This window comes from Echiichthys vipera, assembly GCF_963691815.1.
Source record: "Echiichthys vipera genome assembly, chromosome: 10".
NCBI classification, from domain to species: domain Eukaryota; kingdom Metazoa; phylum Chordata; class Actinopteri; order Perciformes; family Trachinidae; genus Echiichthys; species Echiichthys vipera.
In genome coordinates this window covers 24,866,427-24,881,804 of record NC_139835.1, presented here as the reverse complement: position 1 = coordinate 24,881,804, position 15,378 = coordinate 24,866,427, and the positions used below count along the sequence as shown (strand labels likewise).

General features: G+C 38.6%; 1 protein-coding gene across 2 annotated transcripts in view; it reads right to left on the bottom strand.

Moving 5' to 3' along the window:
- The window catches only part of itprid2 (ITPR interacting domain containing 2), a 35,196-nt gene that overhangs the window by 19,216 nt on the left and 602 nt on the right, over window positions 1-15,378 (bottom strand). The window contains exons 2-8 of one of the 2 annotated variants that reach the window (XM_083921268.1): window positions 11,397-11,513; window positions 9,804-9,968; window positions 8,314-8,356; window positions 5,446-5,495; window positions 5,165-5,218; window positions 947-986; window positions 740-835 (exon numbers count right to left, since the gene is read on the bottom strand). In XM_083921268.1, the coding sequence (XP_083777394.1) occupies window positions 740-835; window positions 947-986; window positions 5,165-5,218; window positions 5,446-5,495; window positions 8,314-8,356; window positions 9,804-9,968; window positions 11,397-11,439 (491 nt within the window). In that variant the 5' untranslated portion in view covers window positions 11,440-11,513. The remainder of the gene's footprint in view (window positions 1-739; window positions 836-946; window positions 987-5,164; window positions 5,219-5,445; window positions 5,496-8,313; window positions 8,357-9,803; window positions 9,969-11,396; window positions 11,514-15,378) is intronic. The other variant, XM_083921269.1, reaches the window with a different exon arrangement.

Sequence of the window (15,378 nt, the reverse complement as noted above, 5' to 3'; positions counted from 1 at the left end):
ATAATATTACATAACAATATGTTTTCAAATACATGTTTCCTGTGATTGCTTCACAGTGAAAGCCCATTTTGCCAGTGCTTTACAAGGCTTTTAATGTGAAGCAGCAGCAATAGGAATAGTCTCAGCATCAGCAGTAACTTAACGGAGCTTTGGTAGGATTGTGGGAGAATGAACAGTAAACAGTGAAGCTGATATCAATGTTATAAAATGACAAATAGTAATGCTTCATTATATCCAAAATCGTTTCCTGTGAATCCCTCGTGCAGATGGCAGACCTGCCACAAACAATACAACTAATATATAGAGAGGTAGTTTCTGAATGCAAGTACACAAAAAGGAATGGCGTTTGATTTCATTAAAAAAATTACAGTTTACAACTGTGTTTGTCCTGTTTGGATAGTTTAATTTAAAAGAAAAAATGGAACCAAACAAATGGAAAGTATTCGTTCGTATCATCAAAGAATAATCGTACTCTCTGGCAACTGAAAAATGATTTGCTCCCAATCAGATTTCATCTTCGGACCCCTTAGTTAGGAACCATTGCTCAACATGTAGGCATGCGCCTCGAAAACAACACCTCTGGTTAGTCTTTTGGTTGAGTACTAACAAGCTCTCTGTAGTGTAATTTAATTGGTTTGAAGTTTAATAACAGCCCTCTGTGTCTCCGCTGCTCTCTACCGGTGTTACTTCCTGCACAAACCTCCATGAGTCTGACCGAAGACTGACGCGGTGAACTGACCTGGACACAGTGCTGCTCTTCCCTGATCCTGTGGAGTTCATACTTCTTGCTCTCTCTTTATACTGACTCCTCTTCTGATCCGCCGCAAGACCAAAACTACACATTGACGTACACACAGAAGCAAATACACACATACGCAGTGTTGTCAACATGCTGTTATCAACTTTATTTACTGAATGTAGAGAATAACCTATAAAGGGAACTCACCAGGACTCAGTTTTATTGTTACTGGATTGAAGATGGTTAGCTGCAGAGAAAAACAAGGAAATTAACTTCAATTTGACTTCAACTTCAATCATATATCAATTAAAACAACACACAGTCATTTTAGATAGTGAAAATGTAGTTAAAGTTCCTTCCCCTGACTTTTTTGCTCATTTCCAACAACTGCCTGTTATTCAGATTAAATGAACTGTTCGCAAAACCGCCACATCATCGTCACCACAGGGATTGTCCAATCATAGCTTTGTAACCATAACTAGGCACTCTAGGTCTTTCCAGCTTTCAATTTCTCCCCATGTTGCAGTAGCAGTATGAGAGATACTCTACATAAGAAAAAACATGGAAGTAATGTTTTAACTGTGTGAATCTGCTGTAAAATAAACTGCAAACGTTAGCATGTCTGACTAACTACCCGCAGCAATAACCTAGTATGTCATTAACTAACTAAATTAGTTTGTGGGGTTCAAGATTGTGTTTTTAAAAGGTGAGTGTGGAAACCGGTTCTAGATGCTGTCAGAGTTTAGGCTAACGTGAGTGGAGCTGAGTCCCGACCCCTCTGTCAGTTTGGTCTTGGATCTATAATATTCTAATATATAACTATAAAGCTGGAACCAATAAAGTCGTTAATGAGGCGGTTTGTTGGTCATGGGTGAACAAAACAAACACACTTAAAAATGTACTAATCACCTAATGCTTATAATCCTAGGACTAACAAGATCTGCACTCCATTACAAAACAAACAAAGCGGTTTCTTTATTTAGATGTCTAACATACATCTGCAGTCTTTTACCATAATATCATGCATGCAAGTGCGTATATATAACAAGAATTTCCTTTTAAAACAAGAGAATGTGACTGCATTTTCAACCAACGCGAGCGTTCAGCTTCATCAGCAAGCGGATAACTTAAACGGATAAAAAACGCCAGCAAGAGCTTCATTAATTCCTCTCAGTGAAGCTTTCTTTGTCCTTCTATGTCTAAAATGAAGGCTGCAGTTCTGACTTTATAAATAACGCTGAAGCAGGTTCACCTTCATTCTGTCAGAGAAATGAAAGTCATCACCAGCCACAAGTATGACTGTTGTTTTTTCTTTCGATTTAAAAGAACCTGTCGGGACATGTCATCCTGCTTGTGTCTGTCTCTGAATGTCTCTCTTTTTTTCCACTTCATTTCTTCTTCTACCTTTGAATCCACAGTGTTTTCTTCTGGTTTAAAAGGATCCAAACTCACCCTCCTACTCTTATTCACCGACTCGTTTCCATCCTACTCACCCTGAATCCTTTAATTAACTAATTCACTTCCATCTTAGTCACACAGTGACATTTTAATCCCCTCCCATCCTGTCGTGACAGTGTTTGACATCATTACAGCCCATTAGGAACTGTTCATACATGACACCTCCAAATGTCATTCTCAACACGATTTAAGCACTTATTGTCAAAACATAAAGAGAGATTTACAAGGAGTAGTCGGAGCCACTCAACTTAAGTGGTTTTCAGAAATGTACTGCACCCAAATCTAAAAAACGTACCATTAAAAGACACCACTGTAACCAATGAACAGACTGGTGAGACTGTTGATCAACGGATCACCACACATCAGCTCAAGAATCCCTGTTAATTACTGTAGATTCTGTAGTGTTTTTCAATTGTTAGCAAACAAAAGTAATGGTGATTAAACAGTTGTAGTTGTTTTAGCTTTTAGGTACTCACAACTGTTAAAGAGAAAACCAATGCAATGCAAATGCAAACTTGGCAAAAAAAACACATATTGTACAAGTCGGTCACATGGCTGTGTGCTTTTATTCTGAAGGAGGCAAGATGCGCAGAAAACTTGGCGTGCAGGTACAGCACGACAAAGCTTTCCAACAGTGATTGAACTTTGCCAGCTCATGAGAGAAAAATGTGCATGAGAAGAACTTATGTTGGGTGTTTCAGTGTTCACAAGAAATTAACTAACTATACAGGTATGTTGTGACTAAACTGTGTCCGTGTTCCTGAACCAGGTGTCTCTGATCAAAACTATACAACCTGGAGCCCCTCAGCATAAACTCATTAGCATCTATTCAGTCCCAGATTCCACAAGCCGACCCTTCACACACACATCTACTCACACACACACACACACGTGGGTGTTGAGTGTTTCTACATAAAGTCATTACAGTCTATTGTTAACTCTATAACACATACACCGTTCTGCTATCAGAGCCATTACTGATGTATTCACAGCAGTTTAGAGGAATGATGGAAACACACACACACACACACTCAGGACAGTCAGTCATGCATGCAGTGTGTTTCCACGCCTCTGCGATTGTTGACTTTTCTCTTCATGAAGAAACAGGACTGAGGAATGAAGATGGAGCGGTGTATCGTAGTGTATCACACCTTGTTCTGTTGATTCTACCGACAGCGTTGTGTTTCTCAGAAAGCTTCATGTTCATATGTTATCAAGCTGCATTCTCCTTATATCATAAGGTATTTTTGTACAAAACACAAACTGTTTACCAATACGCAGAATGTTTATAATTAGTTATTTTTTTGTAAGCTCTTTGTGACACCAGAAAAAGGTATTATTCGATTTCATAAAAATACAGACTAATTTTAAGCTTAAAAATAAGCCACTGCTGTGAGAACAACAGTTGTTTTTGTTGGAGGAAACTCTAATTTTCTTGTAGATTTCACACTGTTCTATATATTGTAATGCATCTGTGAATTTTACACTGAATCATCGTCTTCATTTGCACATTACCGGACCATTACCTTTGCTCTACCCTTATTTCCACCACTGCCTAAAGTCTTTTTTTTCACTATAAGTTGCATAATAGACTGACATTGCACATATTTCATATTTTTTGTGCACAACTACAACAACATTTCATTGTGCAATCCTGTAATGTATAATGACTGTAAAACAGAAGAGAAGCACAGCAAAATATTGTTGTAACTAGGATTTTTAATTTACCCAGAATTACCCCTAAACAAGAATGACATCATAAACAACGCTATCTGCAGCACACTAACAGAAGACACTGCTGCAACTTCTAACACGACAATGTAGCCTAGTAAACACTAAATGCTCACAACAATGTTGATGGGGAACCAACCACACTCACTTCACAGCACAAACACCCACTGGCTGTGGGGCATACAAAAATAGGCCACAATACATGGTGGTGGTAAACTACGATAGTAGTCACAGCTGCCCTGAGGCAGACTGAGGGACATGTGTCTGCTAATCAGCGCCTACGGCCCCTCCAACCACCTCCTCAAAGATACAGCAGTCATACACTATCACAGAGGCAAGGTGAGTTAAGTGTCTTGTCCAAGGACACAAAGACCATGACACAAGTAGGGCGGGGGAGGGAATTCTAGCTTAGCTCACAAGCAAAAATGACATGCTTCAGGACTGACAACTCTCTTCTCTAAGATCAGATTTAAAATGCATCCAAAATAGGTTTATGCGTTACTTCAATGGGAAATAAAAGAATGACGGAACAGTTAACATTAAATATTAAACAGAACGCATTTACAGATTATGATAGTGACAAGGGAGGTGCCAATCTGAGAAGTCCCACATCATGTTCTGGCAGGATACGACACACAATAAGGCTTAGTTTTAGTGACAGTTAAGCCTTTCTAAGTTTAAGTCTACCTTTGCGAAACCGGCCCCTGTTCTTGAAAACACGGAGGCCATTCTTGAACCAAGTGACGAAGACTGTTCCTGTCGGATAAAACCCACCGTCAATGTATGCCCTGAGTCAAAAATCAATAACAAGGTAGTTTTTTCTTTTTTATGTATCTATTTTTGACTGTTTATAGGTGAATTTCTATCTAACTTATATTGTATCTATTTATGGAGATAAAGGGTTGTTCGTTAAATAAATAATTAGATTTCTTCCACTCACACTTTTCTATTTCCATTACAGTTAGATTTGCAGTTAATGTTCGAATCAGGGCTCTCTCGACTAATGATTAAAAACACTAACGTTTAGGGAAAAGCCCTAATTATATCTATATTCTCACCTGACTGTGGTTGGAATGGAAAACAAGAGGATTTACTAAAATGTCAAAGCGTTCCCTAAGTTGTTCACGTCACTTAAAATACACAATAAGGAGAACATGGGGGGGGGGGGGGGGGGCTGTTAACAATGAGATGAAATCTGCAATCTTGTTTGTATTGTAAATTTTTCTCTGTACTGACCTTCAGCTCCCAGTGAAAGGTCATCTTCAAAGCTACAGCCGTTCTTCAGCACTCCTGTTCTCACACACAGAGTACACACAAGGCAGTAAAGATATAAAATCCCTTCAGTAACATATCCAGAGTTACATAAGGTAAGAGAAATGCCACCACCAGTTCTGACGCACAACAGCGTTAGCGTTAAGCAAAACCAAATTCTAACTTTAGAGCCCAGGACGTGTCCTAACAGGCTGATGTCCTCATAATGTAATATACAAACAACACACAGAGAAAATGTGGATTACCTTTACTGGGCGAAGCACTCTGATCATCTAGAGAGGCTCCGAGGGGAGTCCTGAACAAGAGACAAAGGACAGAGTTAAATATAAACCCAAGCCATAAACTGATTATTAAAAACATTTACATCCAACAGACGGCAAGTGTTTGGGGCTAAAATAGTATATATCCGATGTCGATGTCTTTTGCCCTCATATACTGTTATCTTGCTGCTATATCGGGCAAGCTTCAAATACATTAGTCACAGTCCTAACAAGGCTAGACTTGCTAAGAACAAACCAGACCGCACCATCCATTCCAGGTAACCCACGGTTAAACTGAAGGTAAAAATCCCTGGTTTGATAATTAAAATTTATTTCAGACTAATTCCTAATGGGTATAAAGCAAACTAGCTCATTGTACATGTGAAACTAACTTTCCAAAGCCAACATCTGGTCAGGCTAATTCCTGACTGTTGAGAGCTCATTAACCGAAGCTAAGTACTGAGCAGACTACACTAACTATCACAACTTATGAGGCCTACTACCTTTATTTTAACTGCCTGTCAGGCCAAGGCAAAGTAACCCAGGTTAACTACTTAACAGGATAGGGTTAAGTAAACAAGGATACTTTTTAGCCTGGCAGCTTAAGCTCACTATCCTGGACTAACTAGCCTAACATAAGGTGCTTGTCACCTCGGGCCACGATCCCACGCTGACTGCCAGTCAGACTAAGATGAACTATCCTGATATGAAAGCAATTCTTACCTTTCTTGCATGTTTCACAGCGATTCCCTCCAAAGTCCCACCCTCTTCCCCCTGCCTGACCTATGACGCCCCCCTGACACATGCACTGAGAGAAATGCTGGCATGCCTGTCAAAGTGGAACCTCCTAGTAGCAAACTCAGGGGAGTTCTCCCCAAATTTGCTAGTAGGAGGTTCACTTTGACAGGCATTCCAGTGCATTTGCCTAGTTCGAGGTCCGAAACTTTAGACTTCCCATGGCATTTGAACACAGCATGAGCAGCACAAGTGAAACAGAGCATCAGATGACAGGCAGGAAGCACAGCAAATCATTTTATTTGGACCAAATAAAATAATTGGTCAGAATTTTATCAGAAATATACAGTATGAGAATTGAATAGTTTTGAGTTTTCTACTCTTTGTGTGCGATTCGCTTATTAGGAGCATTTTAAGATTACAAAAGAAAAAGTGTAAAAATGCCAGAAAGGTAAGAACTGCTTATAAAGTATCTCCCTGTCAGGTTTAGGCCAACCATCCCAGTGCCCGCTGCATGTCAGGCAAAGGAGAAGTGACCCCAAAGCTGAACGCCTGTCGGGTAAAGTTTAAACTATCCCACCTTTAGTCTGACTCACCGGATGTTGATTGTTGGTATAAAAGCCTGCCACTGGCCGCCGATTTCAGACGGCATTCTCCTCCCCTTTCCGCTATCTATTTTTCAGTGCACCAACGCTGCATCCGGTCTTTAGCGCCATCCAAGACGATTGGGAATGATTTAAAGAAATACAAACAAGCCAGAACGTTTTTTTTTTCTCCCCCGCTGACACAGCTCTGTGGAGATACGACTGGCAATGACAGACTTTTCCAACTGTCTTTCAAGTAAAGGCTAACTATCACAACACTAGCTGCCTGTTGGGCTATGACTAAGTAATGCAGGTTAACTATCAGACTAAGTATCCAAGGCTTACTCCTGGTCAGACCATGCTACATATTGTAGTCATCTTCTGACCTGGCTAGACTCAATACCTTAAGCTAGATCCTGTTTTTGGTACACATCCCAGGTGTCCTACTGATCAGACTAGTTGTCCCAGGGTACCTAGCTGACAGATCAGGCAAGTTGACAGTAGAAGCAGCTAGCAGGTCTGAGCTGCTGTCTGCAGCCGGACGCTGGGAACACTGAGCTGTTACACAACCTGGCGCTCTTATCAATGGGACAAACTTCATGCCACCATTTAAGACACACACAAACACACACACACGGGTTGTGTAACACAACGCGCAGCCGCAGTGTTTGCCAATCCTCCCACTTTCCACCAGCAGCCATGTTGGCTCCAAGCCCCTTGCCATGCAGCTGTTGCTATAGTAACCTGTGATTCTGATTCTGCTGGTCATGTTTCCACGGTGACGTTACAGCGGAGACATCAGAGCGCTGCAGAGCCACGGGGTTGTGAGTGACAGCAGTGAACAGTGTGTGTTTGTGATAAGGGTGTTGACTTAGCAGGAGAAAGCCCTCCTCTGTTTACTGTGCCTTCTTTTTTCTGCCTTTCTTTCCGTCTTCCGTCGGCTTCTTCCTGCATCTTTCTTTCATTCTTACTTCGCCTCAACAGCTCTATGTGCCCTATCTCTGGGCGTTGGTCAGCTCCCTTTGTGTGTGTTTGTGTGTTTGTGTGTCTGTGTGTGTGTTTGTGTTCTGTGTGGTGTATGTCTAGGCGTTGGCTGTGTGTTGGTTTTACGTCAGTAGCTGATAACACCGCTACTAAACACACACAACCCTCCAGACACCAGAAAAAACACATCAATAAACCAGTCAGCATGAAATCCAGTTAGCAACCAGTCAGTCAGGATTTTAACGTTGATGTCCCCTATGTTTCATATTTCAGTCCATGCACTTCTAAGTCTGTTCTCTGGACATTCCTGCACATCATTTTTCTAATCATCCATCTTTGTGATTGATTTTCCTCAATGGGTTCAGTTCACTGCTAAGAAAATCAAGTTGCAACAACTAGCTGCAGTCAGCATTTATCAACTGTATGTGAAGTTATCATCAAGTGCAGACTGATTTGAAAAGTCCCATATGACATGTAGCAAACAGGCTAAAACAGGACATTTAAAAACATAGGGTTGGTTGTTTATTCAGGTAGTGAATGAATACTGTACCTGCAGTCAATCAGCCAGCTGGTGATCTTGTTAGGAACGCGCCCTGACAGAGAGAGAGAAAGACGAGCATGTTAAAGCAATAAGCCAGCAGATGCTGTGTGCAACAGTGATTACAACATGCTATAAAAGCATTACAGTGGTGTCAGACTTCAGGGTCTAACTCAACATCTCAGCTGATTATAGTCATGGCGAAATTTCACCACAGTTTACATCGAAAATGTGCCACATCCAGTTCCTGTTCACACTTCTGTGGCTGCAACTATTCATTATTTTCATAAATTTTCCAAATAGCTGTTCAGTAAAAATACCCATCAAAGTTTCCCTGAGCCCATTTTTAAAGATAGAACTAGTGACCCTTTTTGCTTGGTGAACAACAATAAATTGATAATCAAAGTTTACAAAATGTATTTATAATCAAAGAAAGATACCCTTTCAGTGACTTGAGAGGATTGCGTTTGTTTAAACGTGACTAAAGAGTCTGCAGCCATGCCAGTGGCCCTGTGAGTGTACAGGGGAACAGCTGTACTTTGAGCTAAATGCTAACATTAGCATGCTAACATGCTGTTTAGCAGGTACACCCCTTACCGTGTTCACCATGCTGGTTTAGCATAATAGCTTGATAACATTTGCTAATTAGCACAAGACACAAAGTACAGCTGAGGCCGTTGAAAATGTCTTGCATGTATTTGGTCATAAAAAAAGTATTGGACAAATATAAATTTTGACCTGGCACTAAATGGAAAGTTAGGGAAGAACAAAGTAATAAGAATTCATTCTGAGGGTGCAAGAATGTCTGCACCAAATTTCATAGCAATGCACCAAATAGTTGTGGAGGCATTTCACTCAAAACCCCACATATCAACTTCACGGCAGTACTAAATGAAAAGACAGGGGTTCACCAAAGTCATGAGTATTCCCCCTCTGGGAACTATGGATAATGTACAAAATTTCATGGCCCTCCATCCAACACTTTGACTCTCTTAAGCGGTTTTCACAGCGTTGTGCAGCAACCGAATAACAGGAGGCTGTAAGTTACCGCACAGCGGTGTAAAAGTCCCTTTGGTCTGGACCAACCAACCGAATTCTAGCAAGGCTGAAAACAAAAAGGGGAGAATTTATGTATCTAAGTTAAAGGGATTACATCGATTGCTTTTTGTAAAAAAAAAAAGAAAAATGTAGGCGTGATGAACTACAGCTTCAGCCTACATCTTCTCAGTGTGTAGAAAATCTTGTTCCTAAGTCAAATACTCTGCACATCTGCTTTTCTGTTCTGCAATTTCTTGCCGGTTATCAGCTGACAAATGATGCAATAATGACATAACCAGGATAAGATCAAATCGACTGATAATGGCCCATATGCAGCACTGACTTTGGCACTCACACTAAGATGGCTGCAGAAGCAAATTTAATGTGAAATATTTAACGTTTTAAGAATATAGATGACAAGATTGTTAAAATATCCTCAGTTACAACATTGGTGACATGCTAACCTGGTTCTTCTGAAGGTCTTTGTTCTTCCCTGTCCCTCTGGTTCTGTTCGGGCCCCATGGGGCCACAGCTCTCTTGTTCTGATTCTTGCCAGATGGAGTCTCTGCTTCGGGCCCAGGCCTGACGCCGTAGACAGGCTAAACCACAGTCTGACTGCACCCTGGGATCTGAGGATCAATCAAGCAAACAATCTGTCTGATAGCCTGACTACTATAAAGTCATCAATCAGGTCTGGCAGGTATTCAACCTGACAAACAGAAACTACAACTGATTTTAATACAAACAAACGTAGCAGGTGAGTCAAGCTGAGCGATCACATGCATCTGTCCAGGTCACCTAACTGTTTTTTTTTTCAACCACCACTTTGATACAGAACAATAAAGACATGACTGAGGGCCCAGCATTAATGACGATGTAATATCACATTGAATTACAACATATTTAAAGACTCACAGTGGCATGGTAAACCTGTCACCTGAGCCCCATGAGGTTCAACATTAATGGTTTTCATTGGTGCAAAGCCTTTCGTGTCTGATGATACCACCACATCCAGATCACAGGAGGTAAGGTACCCCTTCATTGACAGCACACGTCATGGTCCATGTTCATATCAAATTATTTTAAAGTAAATATAAATACATATATAATTACAGATTACATTTAGCTAACTATTTCAACTATTTATCCATTACCTCAAGCTAACTATTACAACTATTTTCCATTATATTAAGCTAACTATTTAAACTATTTATCCATTACTTTTATCTAACTATTTAAACTATTTATCCATTACTTTTATCTAACTATTTAAACTATTTATCCATTACACTTAGCTAACTATTTAAACTATTTATCCATTACTTTTATCTAACTATTTCAACTATTTATCCATTACACTTAGCTAACTATTTCAACTATTTATCCATTACACTTAGCTAACTATTTCAACTATTTATCCATTACTTTTATCTAACTATTTAAACTATTTATCCATTACACTTAGCTAACTATTAAAACTATTTATCCATTACTTTTATCTAACTATTTCAACTATTTATCCATTACACTTAGCTAACTATTAAAACTATTTATCCATTACTTTTATCTAACTATTTAAACTATTTATCCATTACACTTAGCTAACTATTAAAACTATTTATCCATTACTTTTATCTAACTATTTCAACTATTTATCCATTACTTTTATCTAACTATTTCAACTATTTATCCATTACACTTAGCTAACTATTAAAACTGTTCATCCATTACTTTTATCTAACTATTTCAACTATTTATCCATTACACTTAGCTAACTATTTAAACTATTTATCCATTACTTTTATCTAACTATTTCAACTATTTATCCATTACTTTTATCTAACTATTTCAACTATTTATCCATTACACTTAGCTAACTATTTAAACTATTTATCCATTACTTTTAGCTAACTATTAAAACTGTTCATCCTTGACGTTTAGCTATCTATTTCAACTGTTTATCCTTGGGTTTTAGTTAATTATTTTTTTATTATCTTACTTATTATCCTTTACTTTTAACTTTGAAGTATTTCAGGTGTCTGAATAAGATGACCCACCTGAAGCAGTGCTTGTTTCCATTCCCACAGATCCACTCTCCATATCTGCCTGTCTGTGTGTCTGGCTAAGGTCAGTCAGTCAGACTGACGACTCTACAGCAACATCAGGTAACACACCTGGAGACAGAAGGAGAGAATTCACCTTATTTATTGGTTTATTTAACAGGAGAGGTGCACATTAACAGACACTGCTGTAAATGTGGGAGTAGGTCAAAAGGCTATTTTTCATCTGTAGTCTCTGGAAAAATGTCACACAAACAAAAACTAGAGCAATAGAGCAATATAAAGATAGAGCTATTGAAATAATAAGCATGCAGAGTAAATAATAAAGTAAATAAGTAATAAAAAGAGAAGCGACTGGTAATTATATGTTTATAATAAAGGCCATGATTATGCTAGATACTAATTAACATGTCCACATAATACATGACATGTAACAATAAAACTTGAAGTATTACTGTTAATAGAAATATGCACTAACTAAAACATGGTGCATGTTATGAGGCACGAATTGAACCGTGCAAAGCAGAAGCATATGACATACAAGCTACACCCTCTAAATCACTCTGGAGCAATTAAACATCATTAAACGCTAATAAAGCTAACTAACCACTAATTTATTTATCTATTTACATTAGTTCTAAATAAATAGTTGTGTGTTTCAATCTGGAGAGATGAAAGAGAGCGAAGATGTTATGTGCTGAGTTAAGAGGTTGAGAAGTGACTTTTATTACTAATGACCAAGTTAACGGCTCAGATTAAACGCACGCACGCACGCACGCACGCACGCACGCACGCACGCACACGCACACGCACGCACGCACACACACACACACACGCACACGCACGCACACACGCACACACGCACACACGCATGCGCACACACGCACACGTGCACTGCAAACATATATTTTAAAATGCAATATAAAACCCTAACTGGTTGCAAACATAGAACTGAAGTAACTAGATCGCTGTAACTGTGTTGCTGTGTATGACATTAATAAAAAAAGAAACGACTGGATCGGCCTCATTCATCCGATATCCGATCCAGCTAATTAGTCAATATCTGAGCCAGTATCCAATCTGGGTATCGGATCGGATATCAGAACGGTGCATCTCTACTCAAAGCATCAGTGTACCCAAGTACAGCCTCACAGAGCAGCTGCTGCCATGGCTTGGTTGTAAAAATGACTGAAACAATTAACAGATTGTCAGGAATGCTGATTATTAATTTTCTATTGAATGATTATTTATTGCTAAACATTTTGAGCACTAGCTTTTTTAGTGTGAATATGTATTTTAGTTTCTGAGCGGTAAATAAATGTTAGTAGCTTTTCCAATCTCTCTCTCTCTCTCTCTCGTGTTGCCCCGGTAACCGGCGATCAGCTGACCGTTGTTACCAACAGGAACAAGATTTTACTACTGAGGAAGTCATTGTTTACAAACAAAAAAGTAATTAATTAGGTCATTTGCTTACAGGGTTGCCAACGACAGCTAACACAGGGATACAGCCACACATTTGTTTATTAAAATAAAACTCAAGATACACACGCTGTGAGGTGACGGGAGGAGAAAACTAGTGCAAGGAGGTAAAAATAGAATAATCCACATGGGGTCACTGACTGGAGAAGAAGGCTGAAGAGGAAGAGGAAGGAAAAAAAGAGGAGCATGAAGCCAAATTTAAATGAGAACGTGTGAAACAGGAAACAAGTGTTTGGGATGAATAAGAGAACAACTTCCTGTCCGAGATAGAGAGAGAGAAGGGAGGGATTTATTGATTTATTTTTAGATTTCTTTTGTAAATGCAAAACAACACAACACACAGACAGTGTGCAGATAGTATCAGTACCCTCTTTTTCACCCTCTCAGTCCTCTCTGGTCATTATCACGCCAACATTTGTCGTTCTTTACAGCTGTGTTTAGTTTGGGTTCGGACAGATCTTAAAGGATTTAAAGGCGACAAGTTTCCGTAGTGGAGAAAAGCACCAAAACATCTAAAAAATGTCAGAAAATTAAAATAATAAAAAGTTAATGTGATATCTTCGCATCACTTGTTTTCGCGGCAAAGATATTTAGCCTACTTAGTAACAATTCAATTCAATTTTATTTATAGTGCCAAATCATGACAAAAGTTATCTCATAAGACAAAGGGAAGACCTAATCCTGAACATTCAGGAGCTGGAGCTAGGTCATTTTAAAAAATATTATATTATAAATCTAGCAATTGTCGAAATAGTTACAATTTAATTCCCCTTCCTTCTTCACGTTTGCCTCATTGTGCTGTTTAAGTATGTAACCTCAACACTCAAACACATTCAATTTATATCCGGATTATAGTTGCATACATTTTCAAAGCAGGACCATCACTTGTAACTTAGTATTTTTATATACATATACACAAGTATACATAAGTATTAGTACTTCTATGTATGTAAAGGATCTGAATACTTCCTCCACCACTCTTTCAATAAAGTATTCTATAAAAATGTGAGTATTTTCTGCTTTTCGCGGTTTGATATCACTTTAAATCAAATGAAAGAAGATGGCCCAGTGACTGTCTGACAGAAACCAGACTCAATGGTCACGGCTGTATGAATGACTGTTTCCTGCAACCTGCACGCATCAAACACACTTTAACTTTCAGCTCACCAATAATCAACACTTACTGCAAACAGACGCAGACAGTGTGGACACAGAGCCTGTTTACGTCACCGTGACATCATTATTATAGTAAACTGCAGGATGACATCCTGGTCGGTCAAAGAGAAGCTCAACAAAGGCTCTACTTATACCATATGTGCAGTGAAACATATATATAACAACAAATTGTGGAAAATAATTACACATTTACTCCCGTGCTGTGTTGCTTAATCTGTGTGAGGATTTTAAGGGTGTTGTTTTATGTCATATGATTGTGAAATTTGGTATATTTGCAATTATTCAATCAATTTGAAGGCATAAACTTGGGCTTGTAATTTGCAATTTTCCCATTTGACATTTGTATGACATTTTAAAGTAGGGATCGACCGATATGGACTTTTTAGGGCCAAAGCCGATACCGATTTTTTACCGATACGGACTGCCGATTTTCTTGAGAGGATATTTGGAGCTGATACTACTTTTGCTCCCTCATTTTACATCATAAAAAATACACAATGATGATAACAAATGTTACAAGTCTCAATTTTAAAAAAAAGGCGTCTCCAGCTACACGGAGCTACCTGTGGACGCCTGTCTGTAAATAATGCCCGGAAACAACACGGGAAAACTCAGCAGTCCGCATCAGCCAATACGATACACCTAAAAAACGCAAATATCGGAGGGTCGATGTATCAGTCTATCACTATTTAATAGACTAAACAATGAATTAACTAAACAATAAACAGCTGAATCAATAATAAAAAATAATCATCAGCTTATTCATGTGAAAGTTAACTAGAGTGAAACCTCTCCCTCTGATACGCAGTGACGGAGAAAGTATTCATATCCTTTACTTCAGTGAAAGTACTAACACCACACTCTAAAAATACTCCATTACAAGTAAAAGTCCTACCATGAAGATGCACATTATCAGGATAATGTAGCTACTTAACATTTTCAAAGCACACAGTGTCCCTGTGACTGGTACATGATTACATATCATTAAAGTATTATTACTCATTTTACTATTGTGGTTGGTTGAGGTGGAGCCCATTTTGAGTTACTGACTAATGATTACTTTTTATAATGGATTAAACTTTTATAATGGATTATTTTCTCCATTAATCAATGCCGTCAACATTGCCCATTGCTTTTTTCGTGCAACCATTAGAACAAATTAAATGAAATGTTTTTGCATGAAAAAGTAGTAAACAATTAGTTGCTGATTCATTCCCTCTCAAATGCCCACTTGATTAATCAACATATCATTTCAGCATATATATATATATATTTGTGTGTGTGTGTGTGTGTATAGTAGTTTAATTTATAACAAAACATCAGA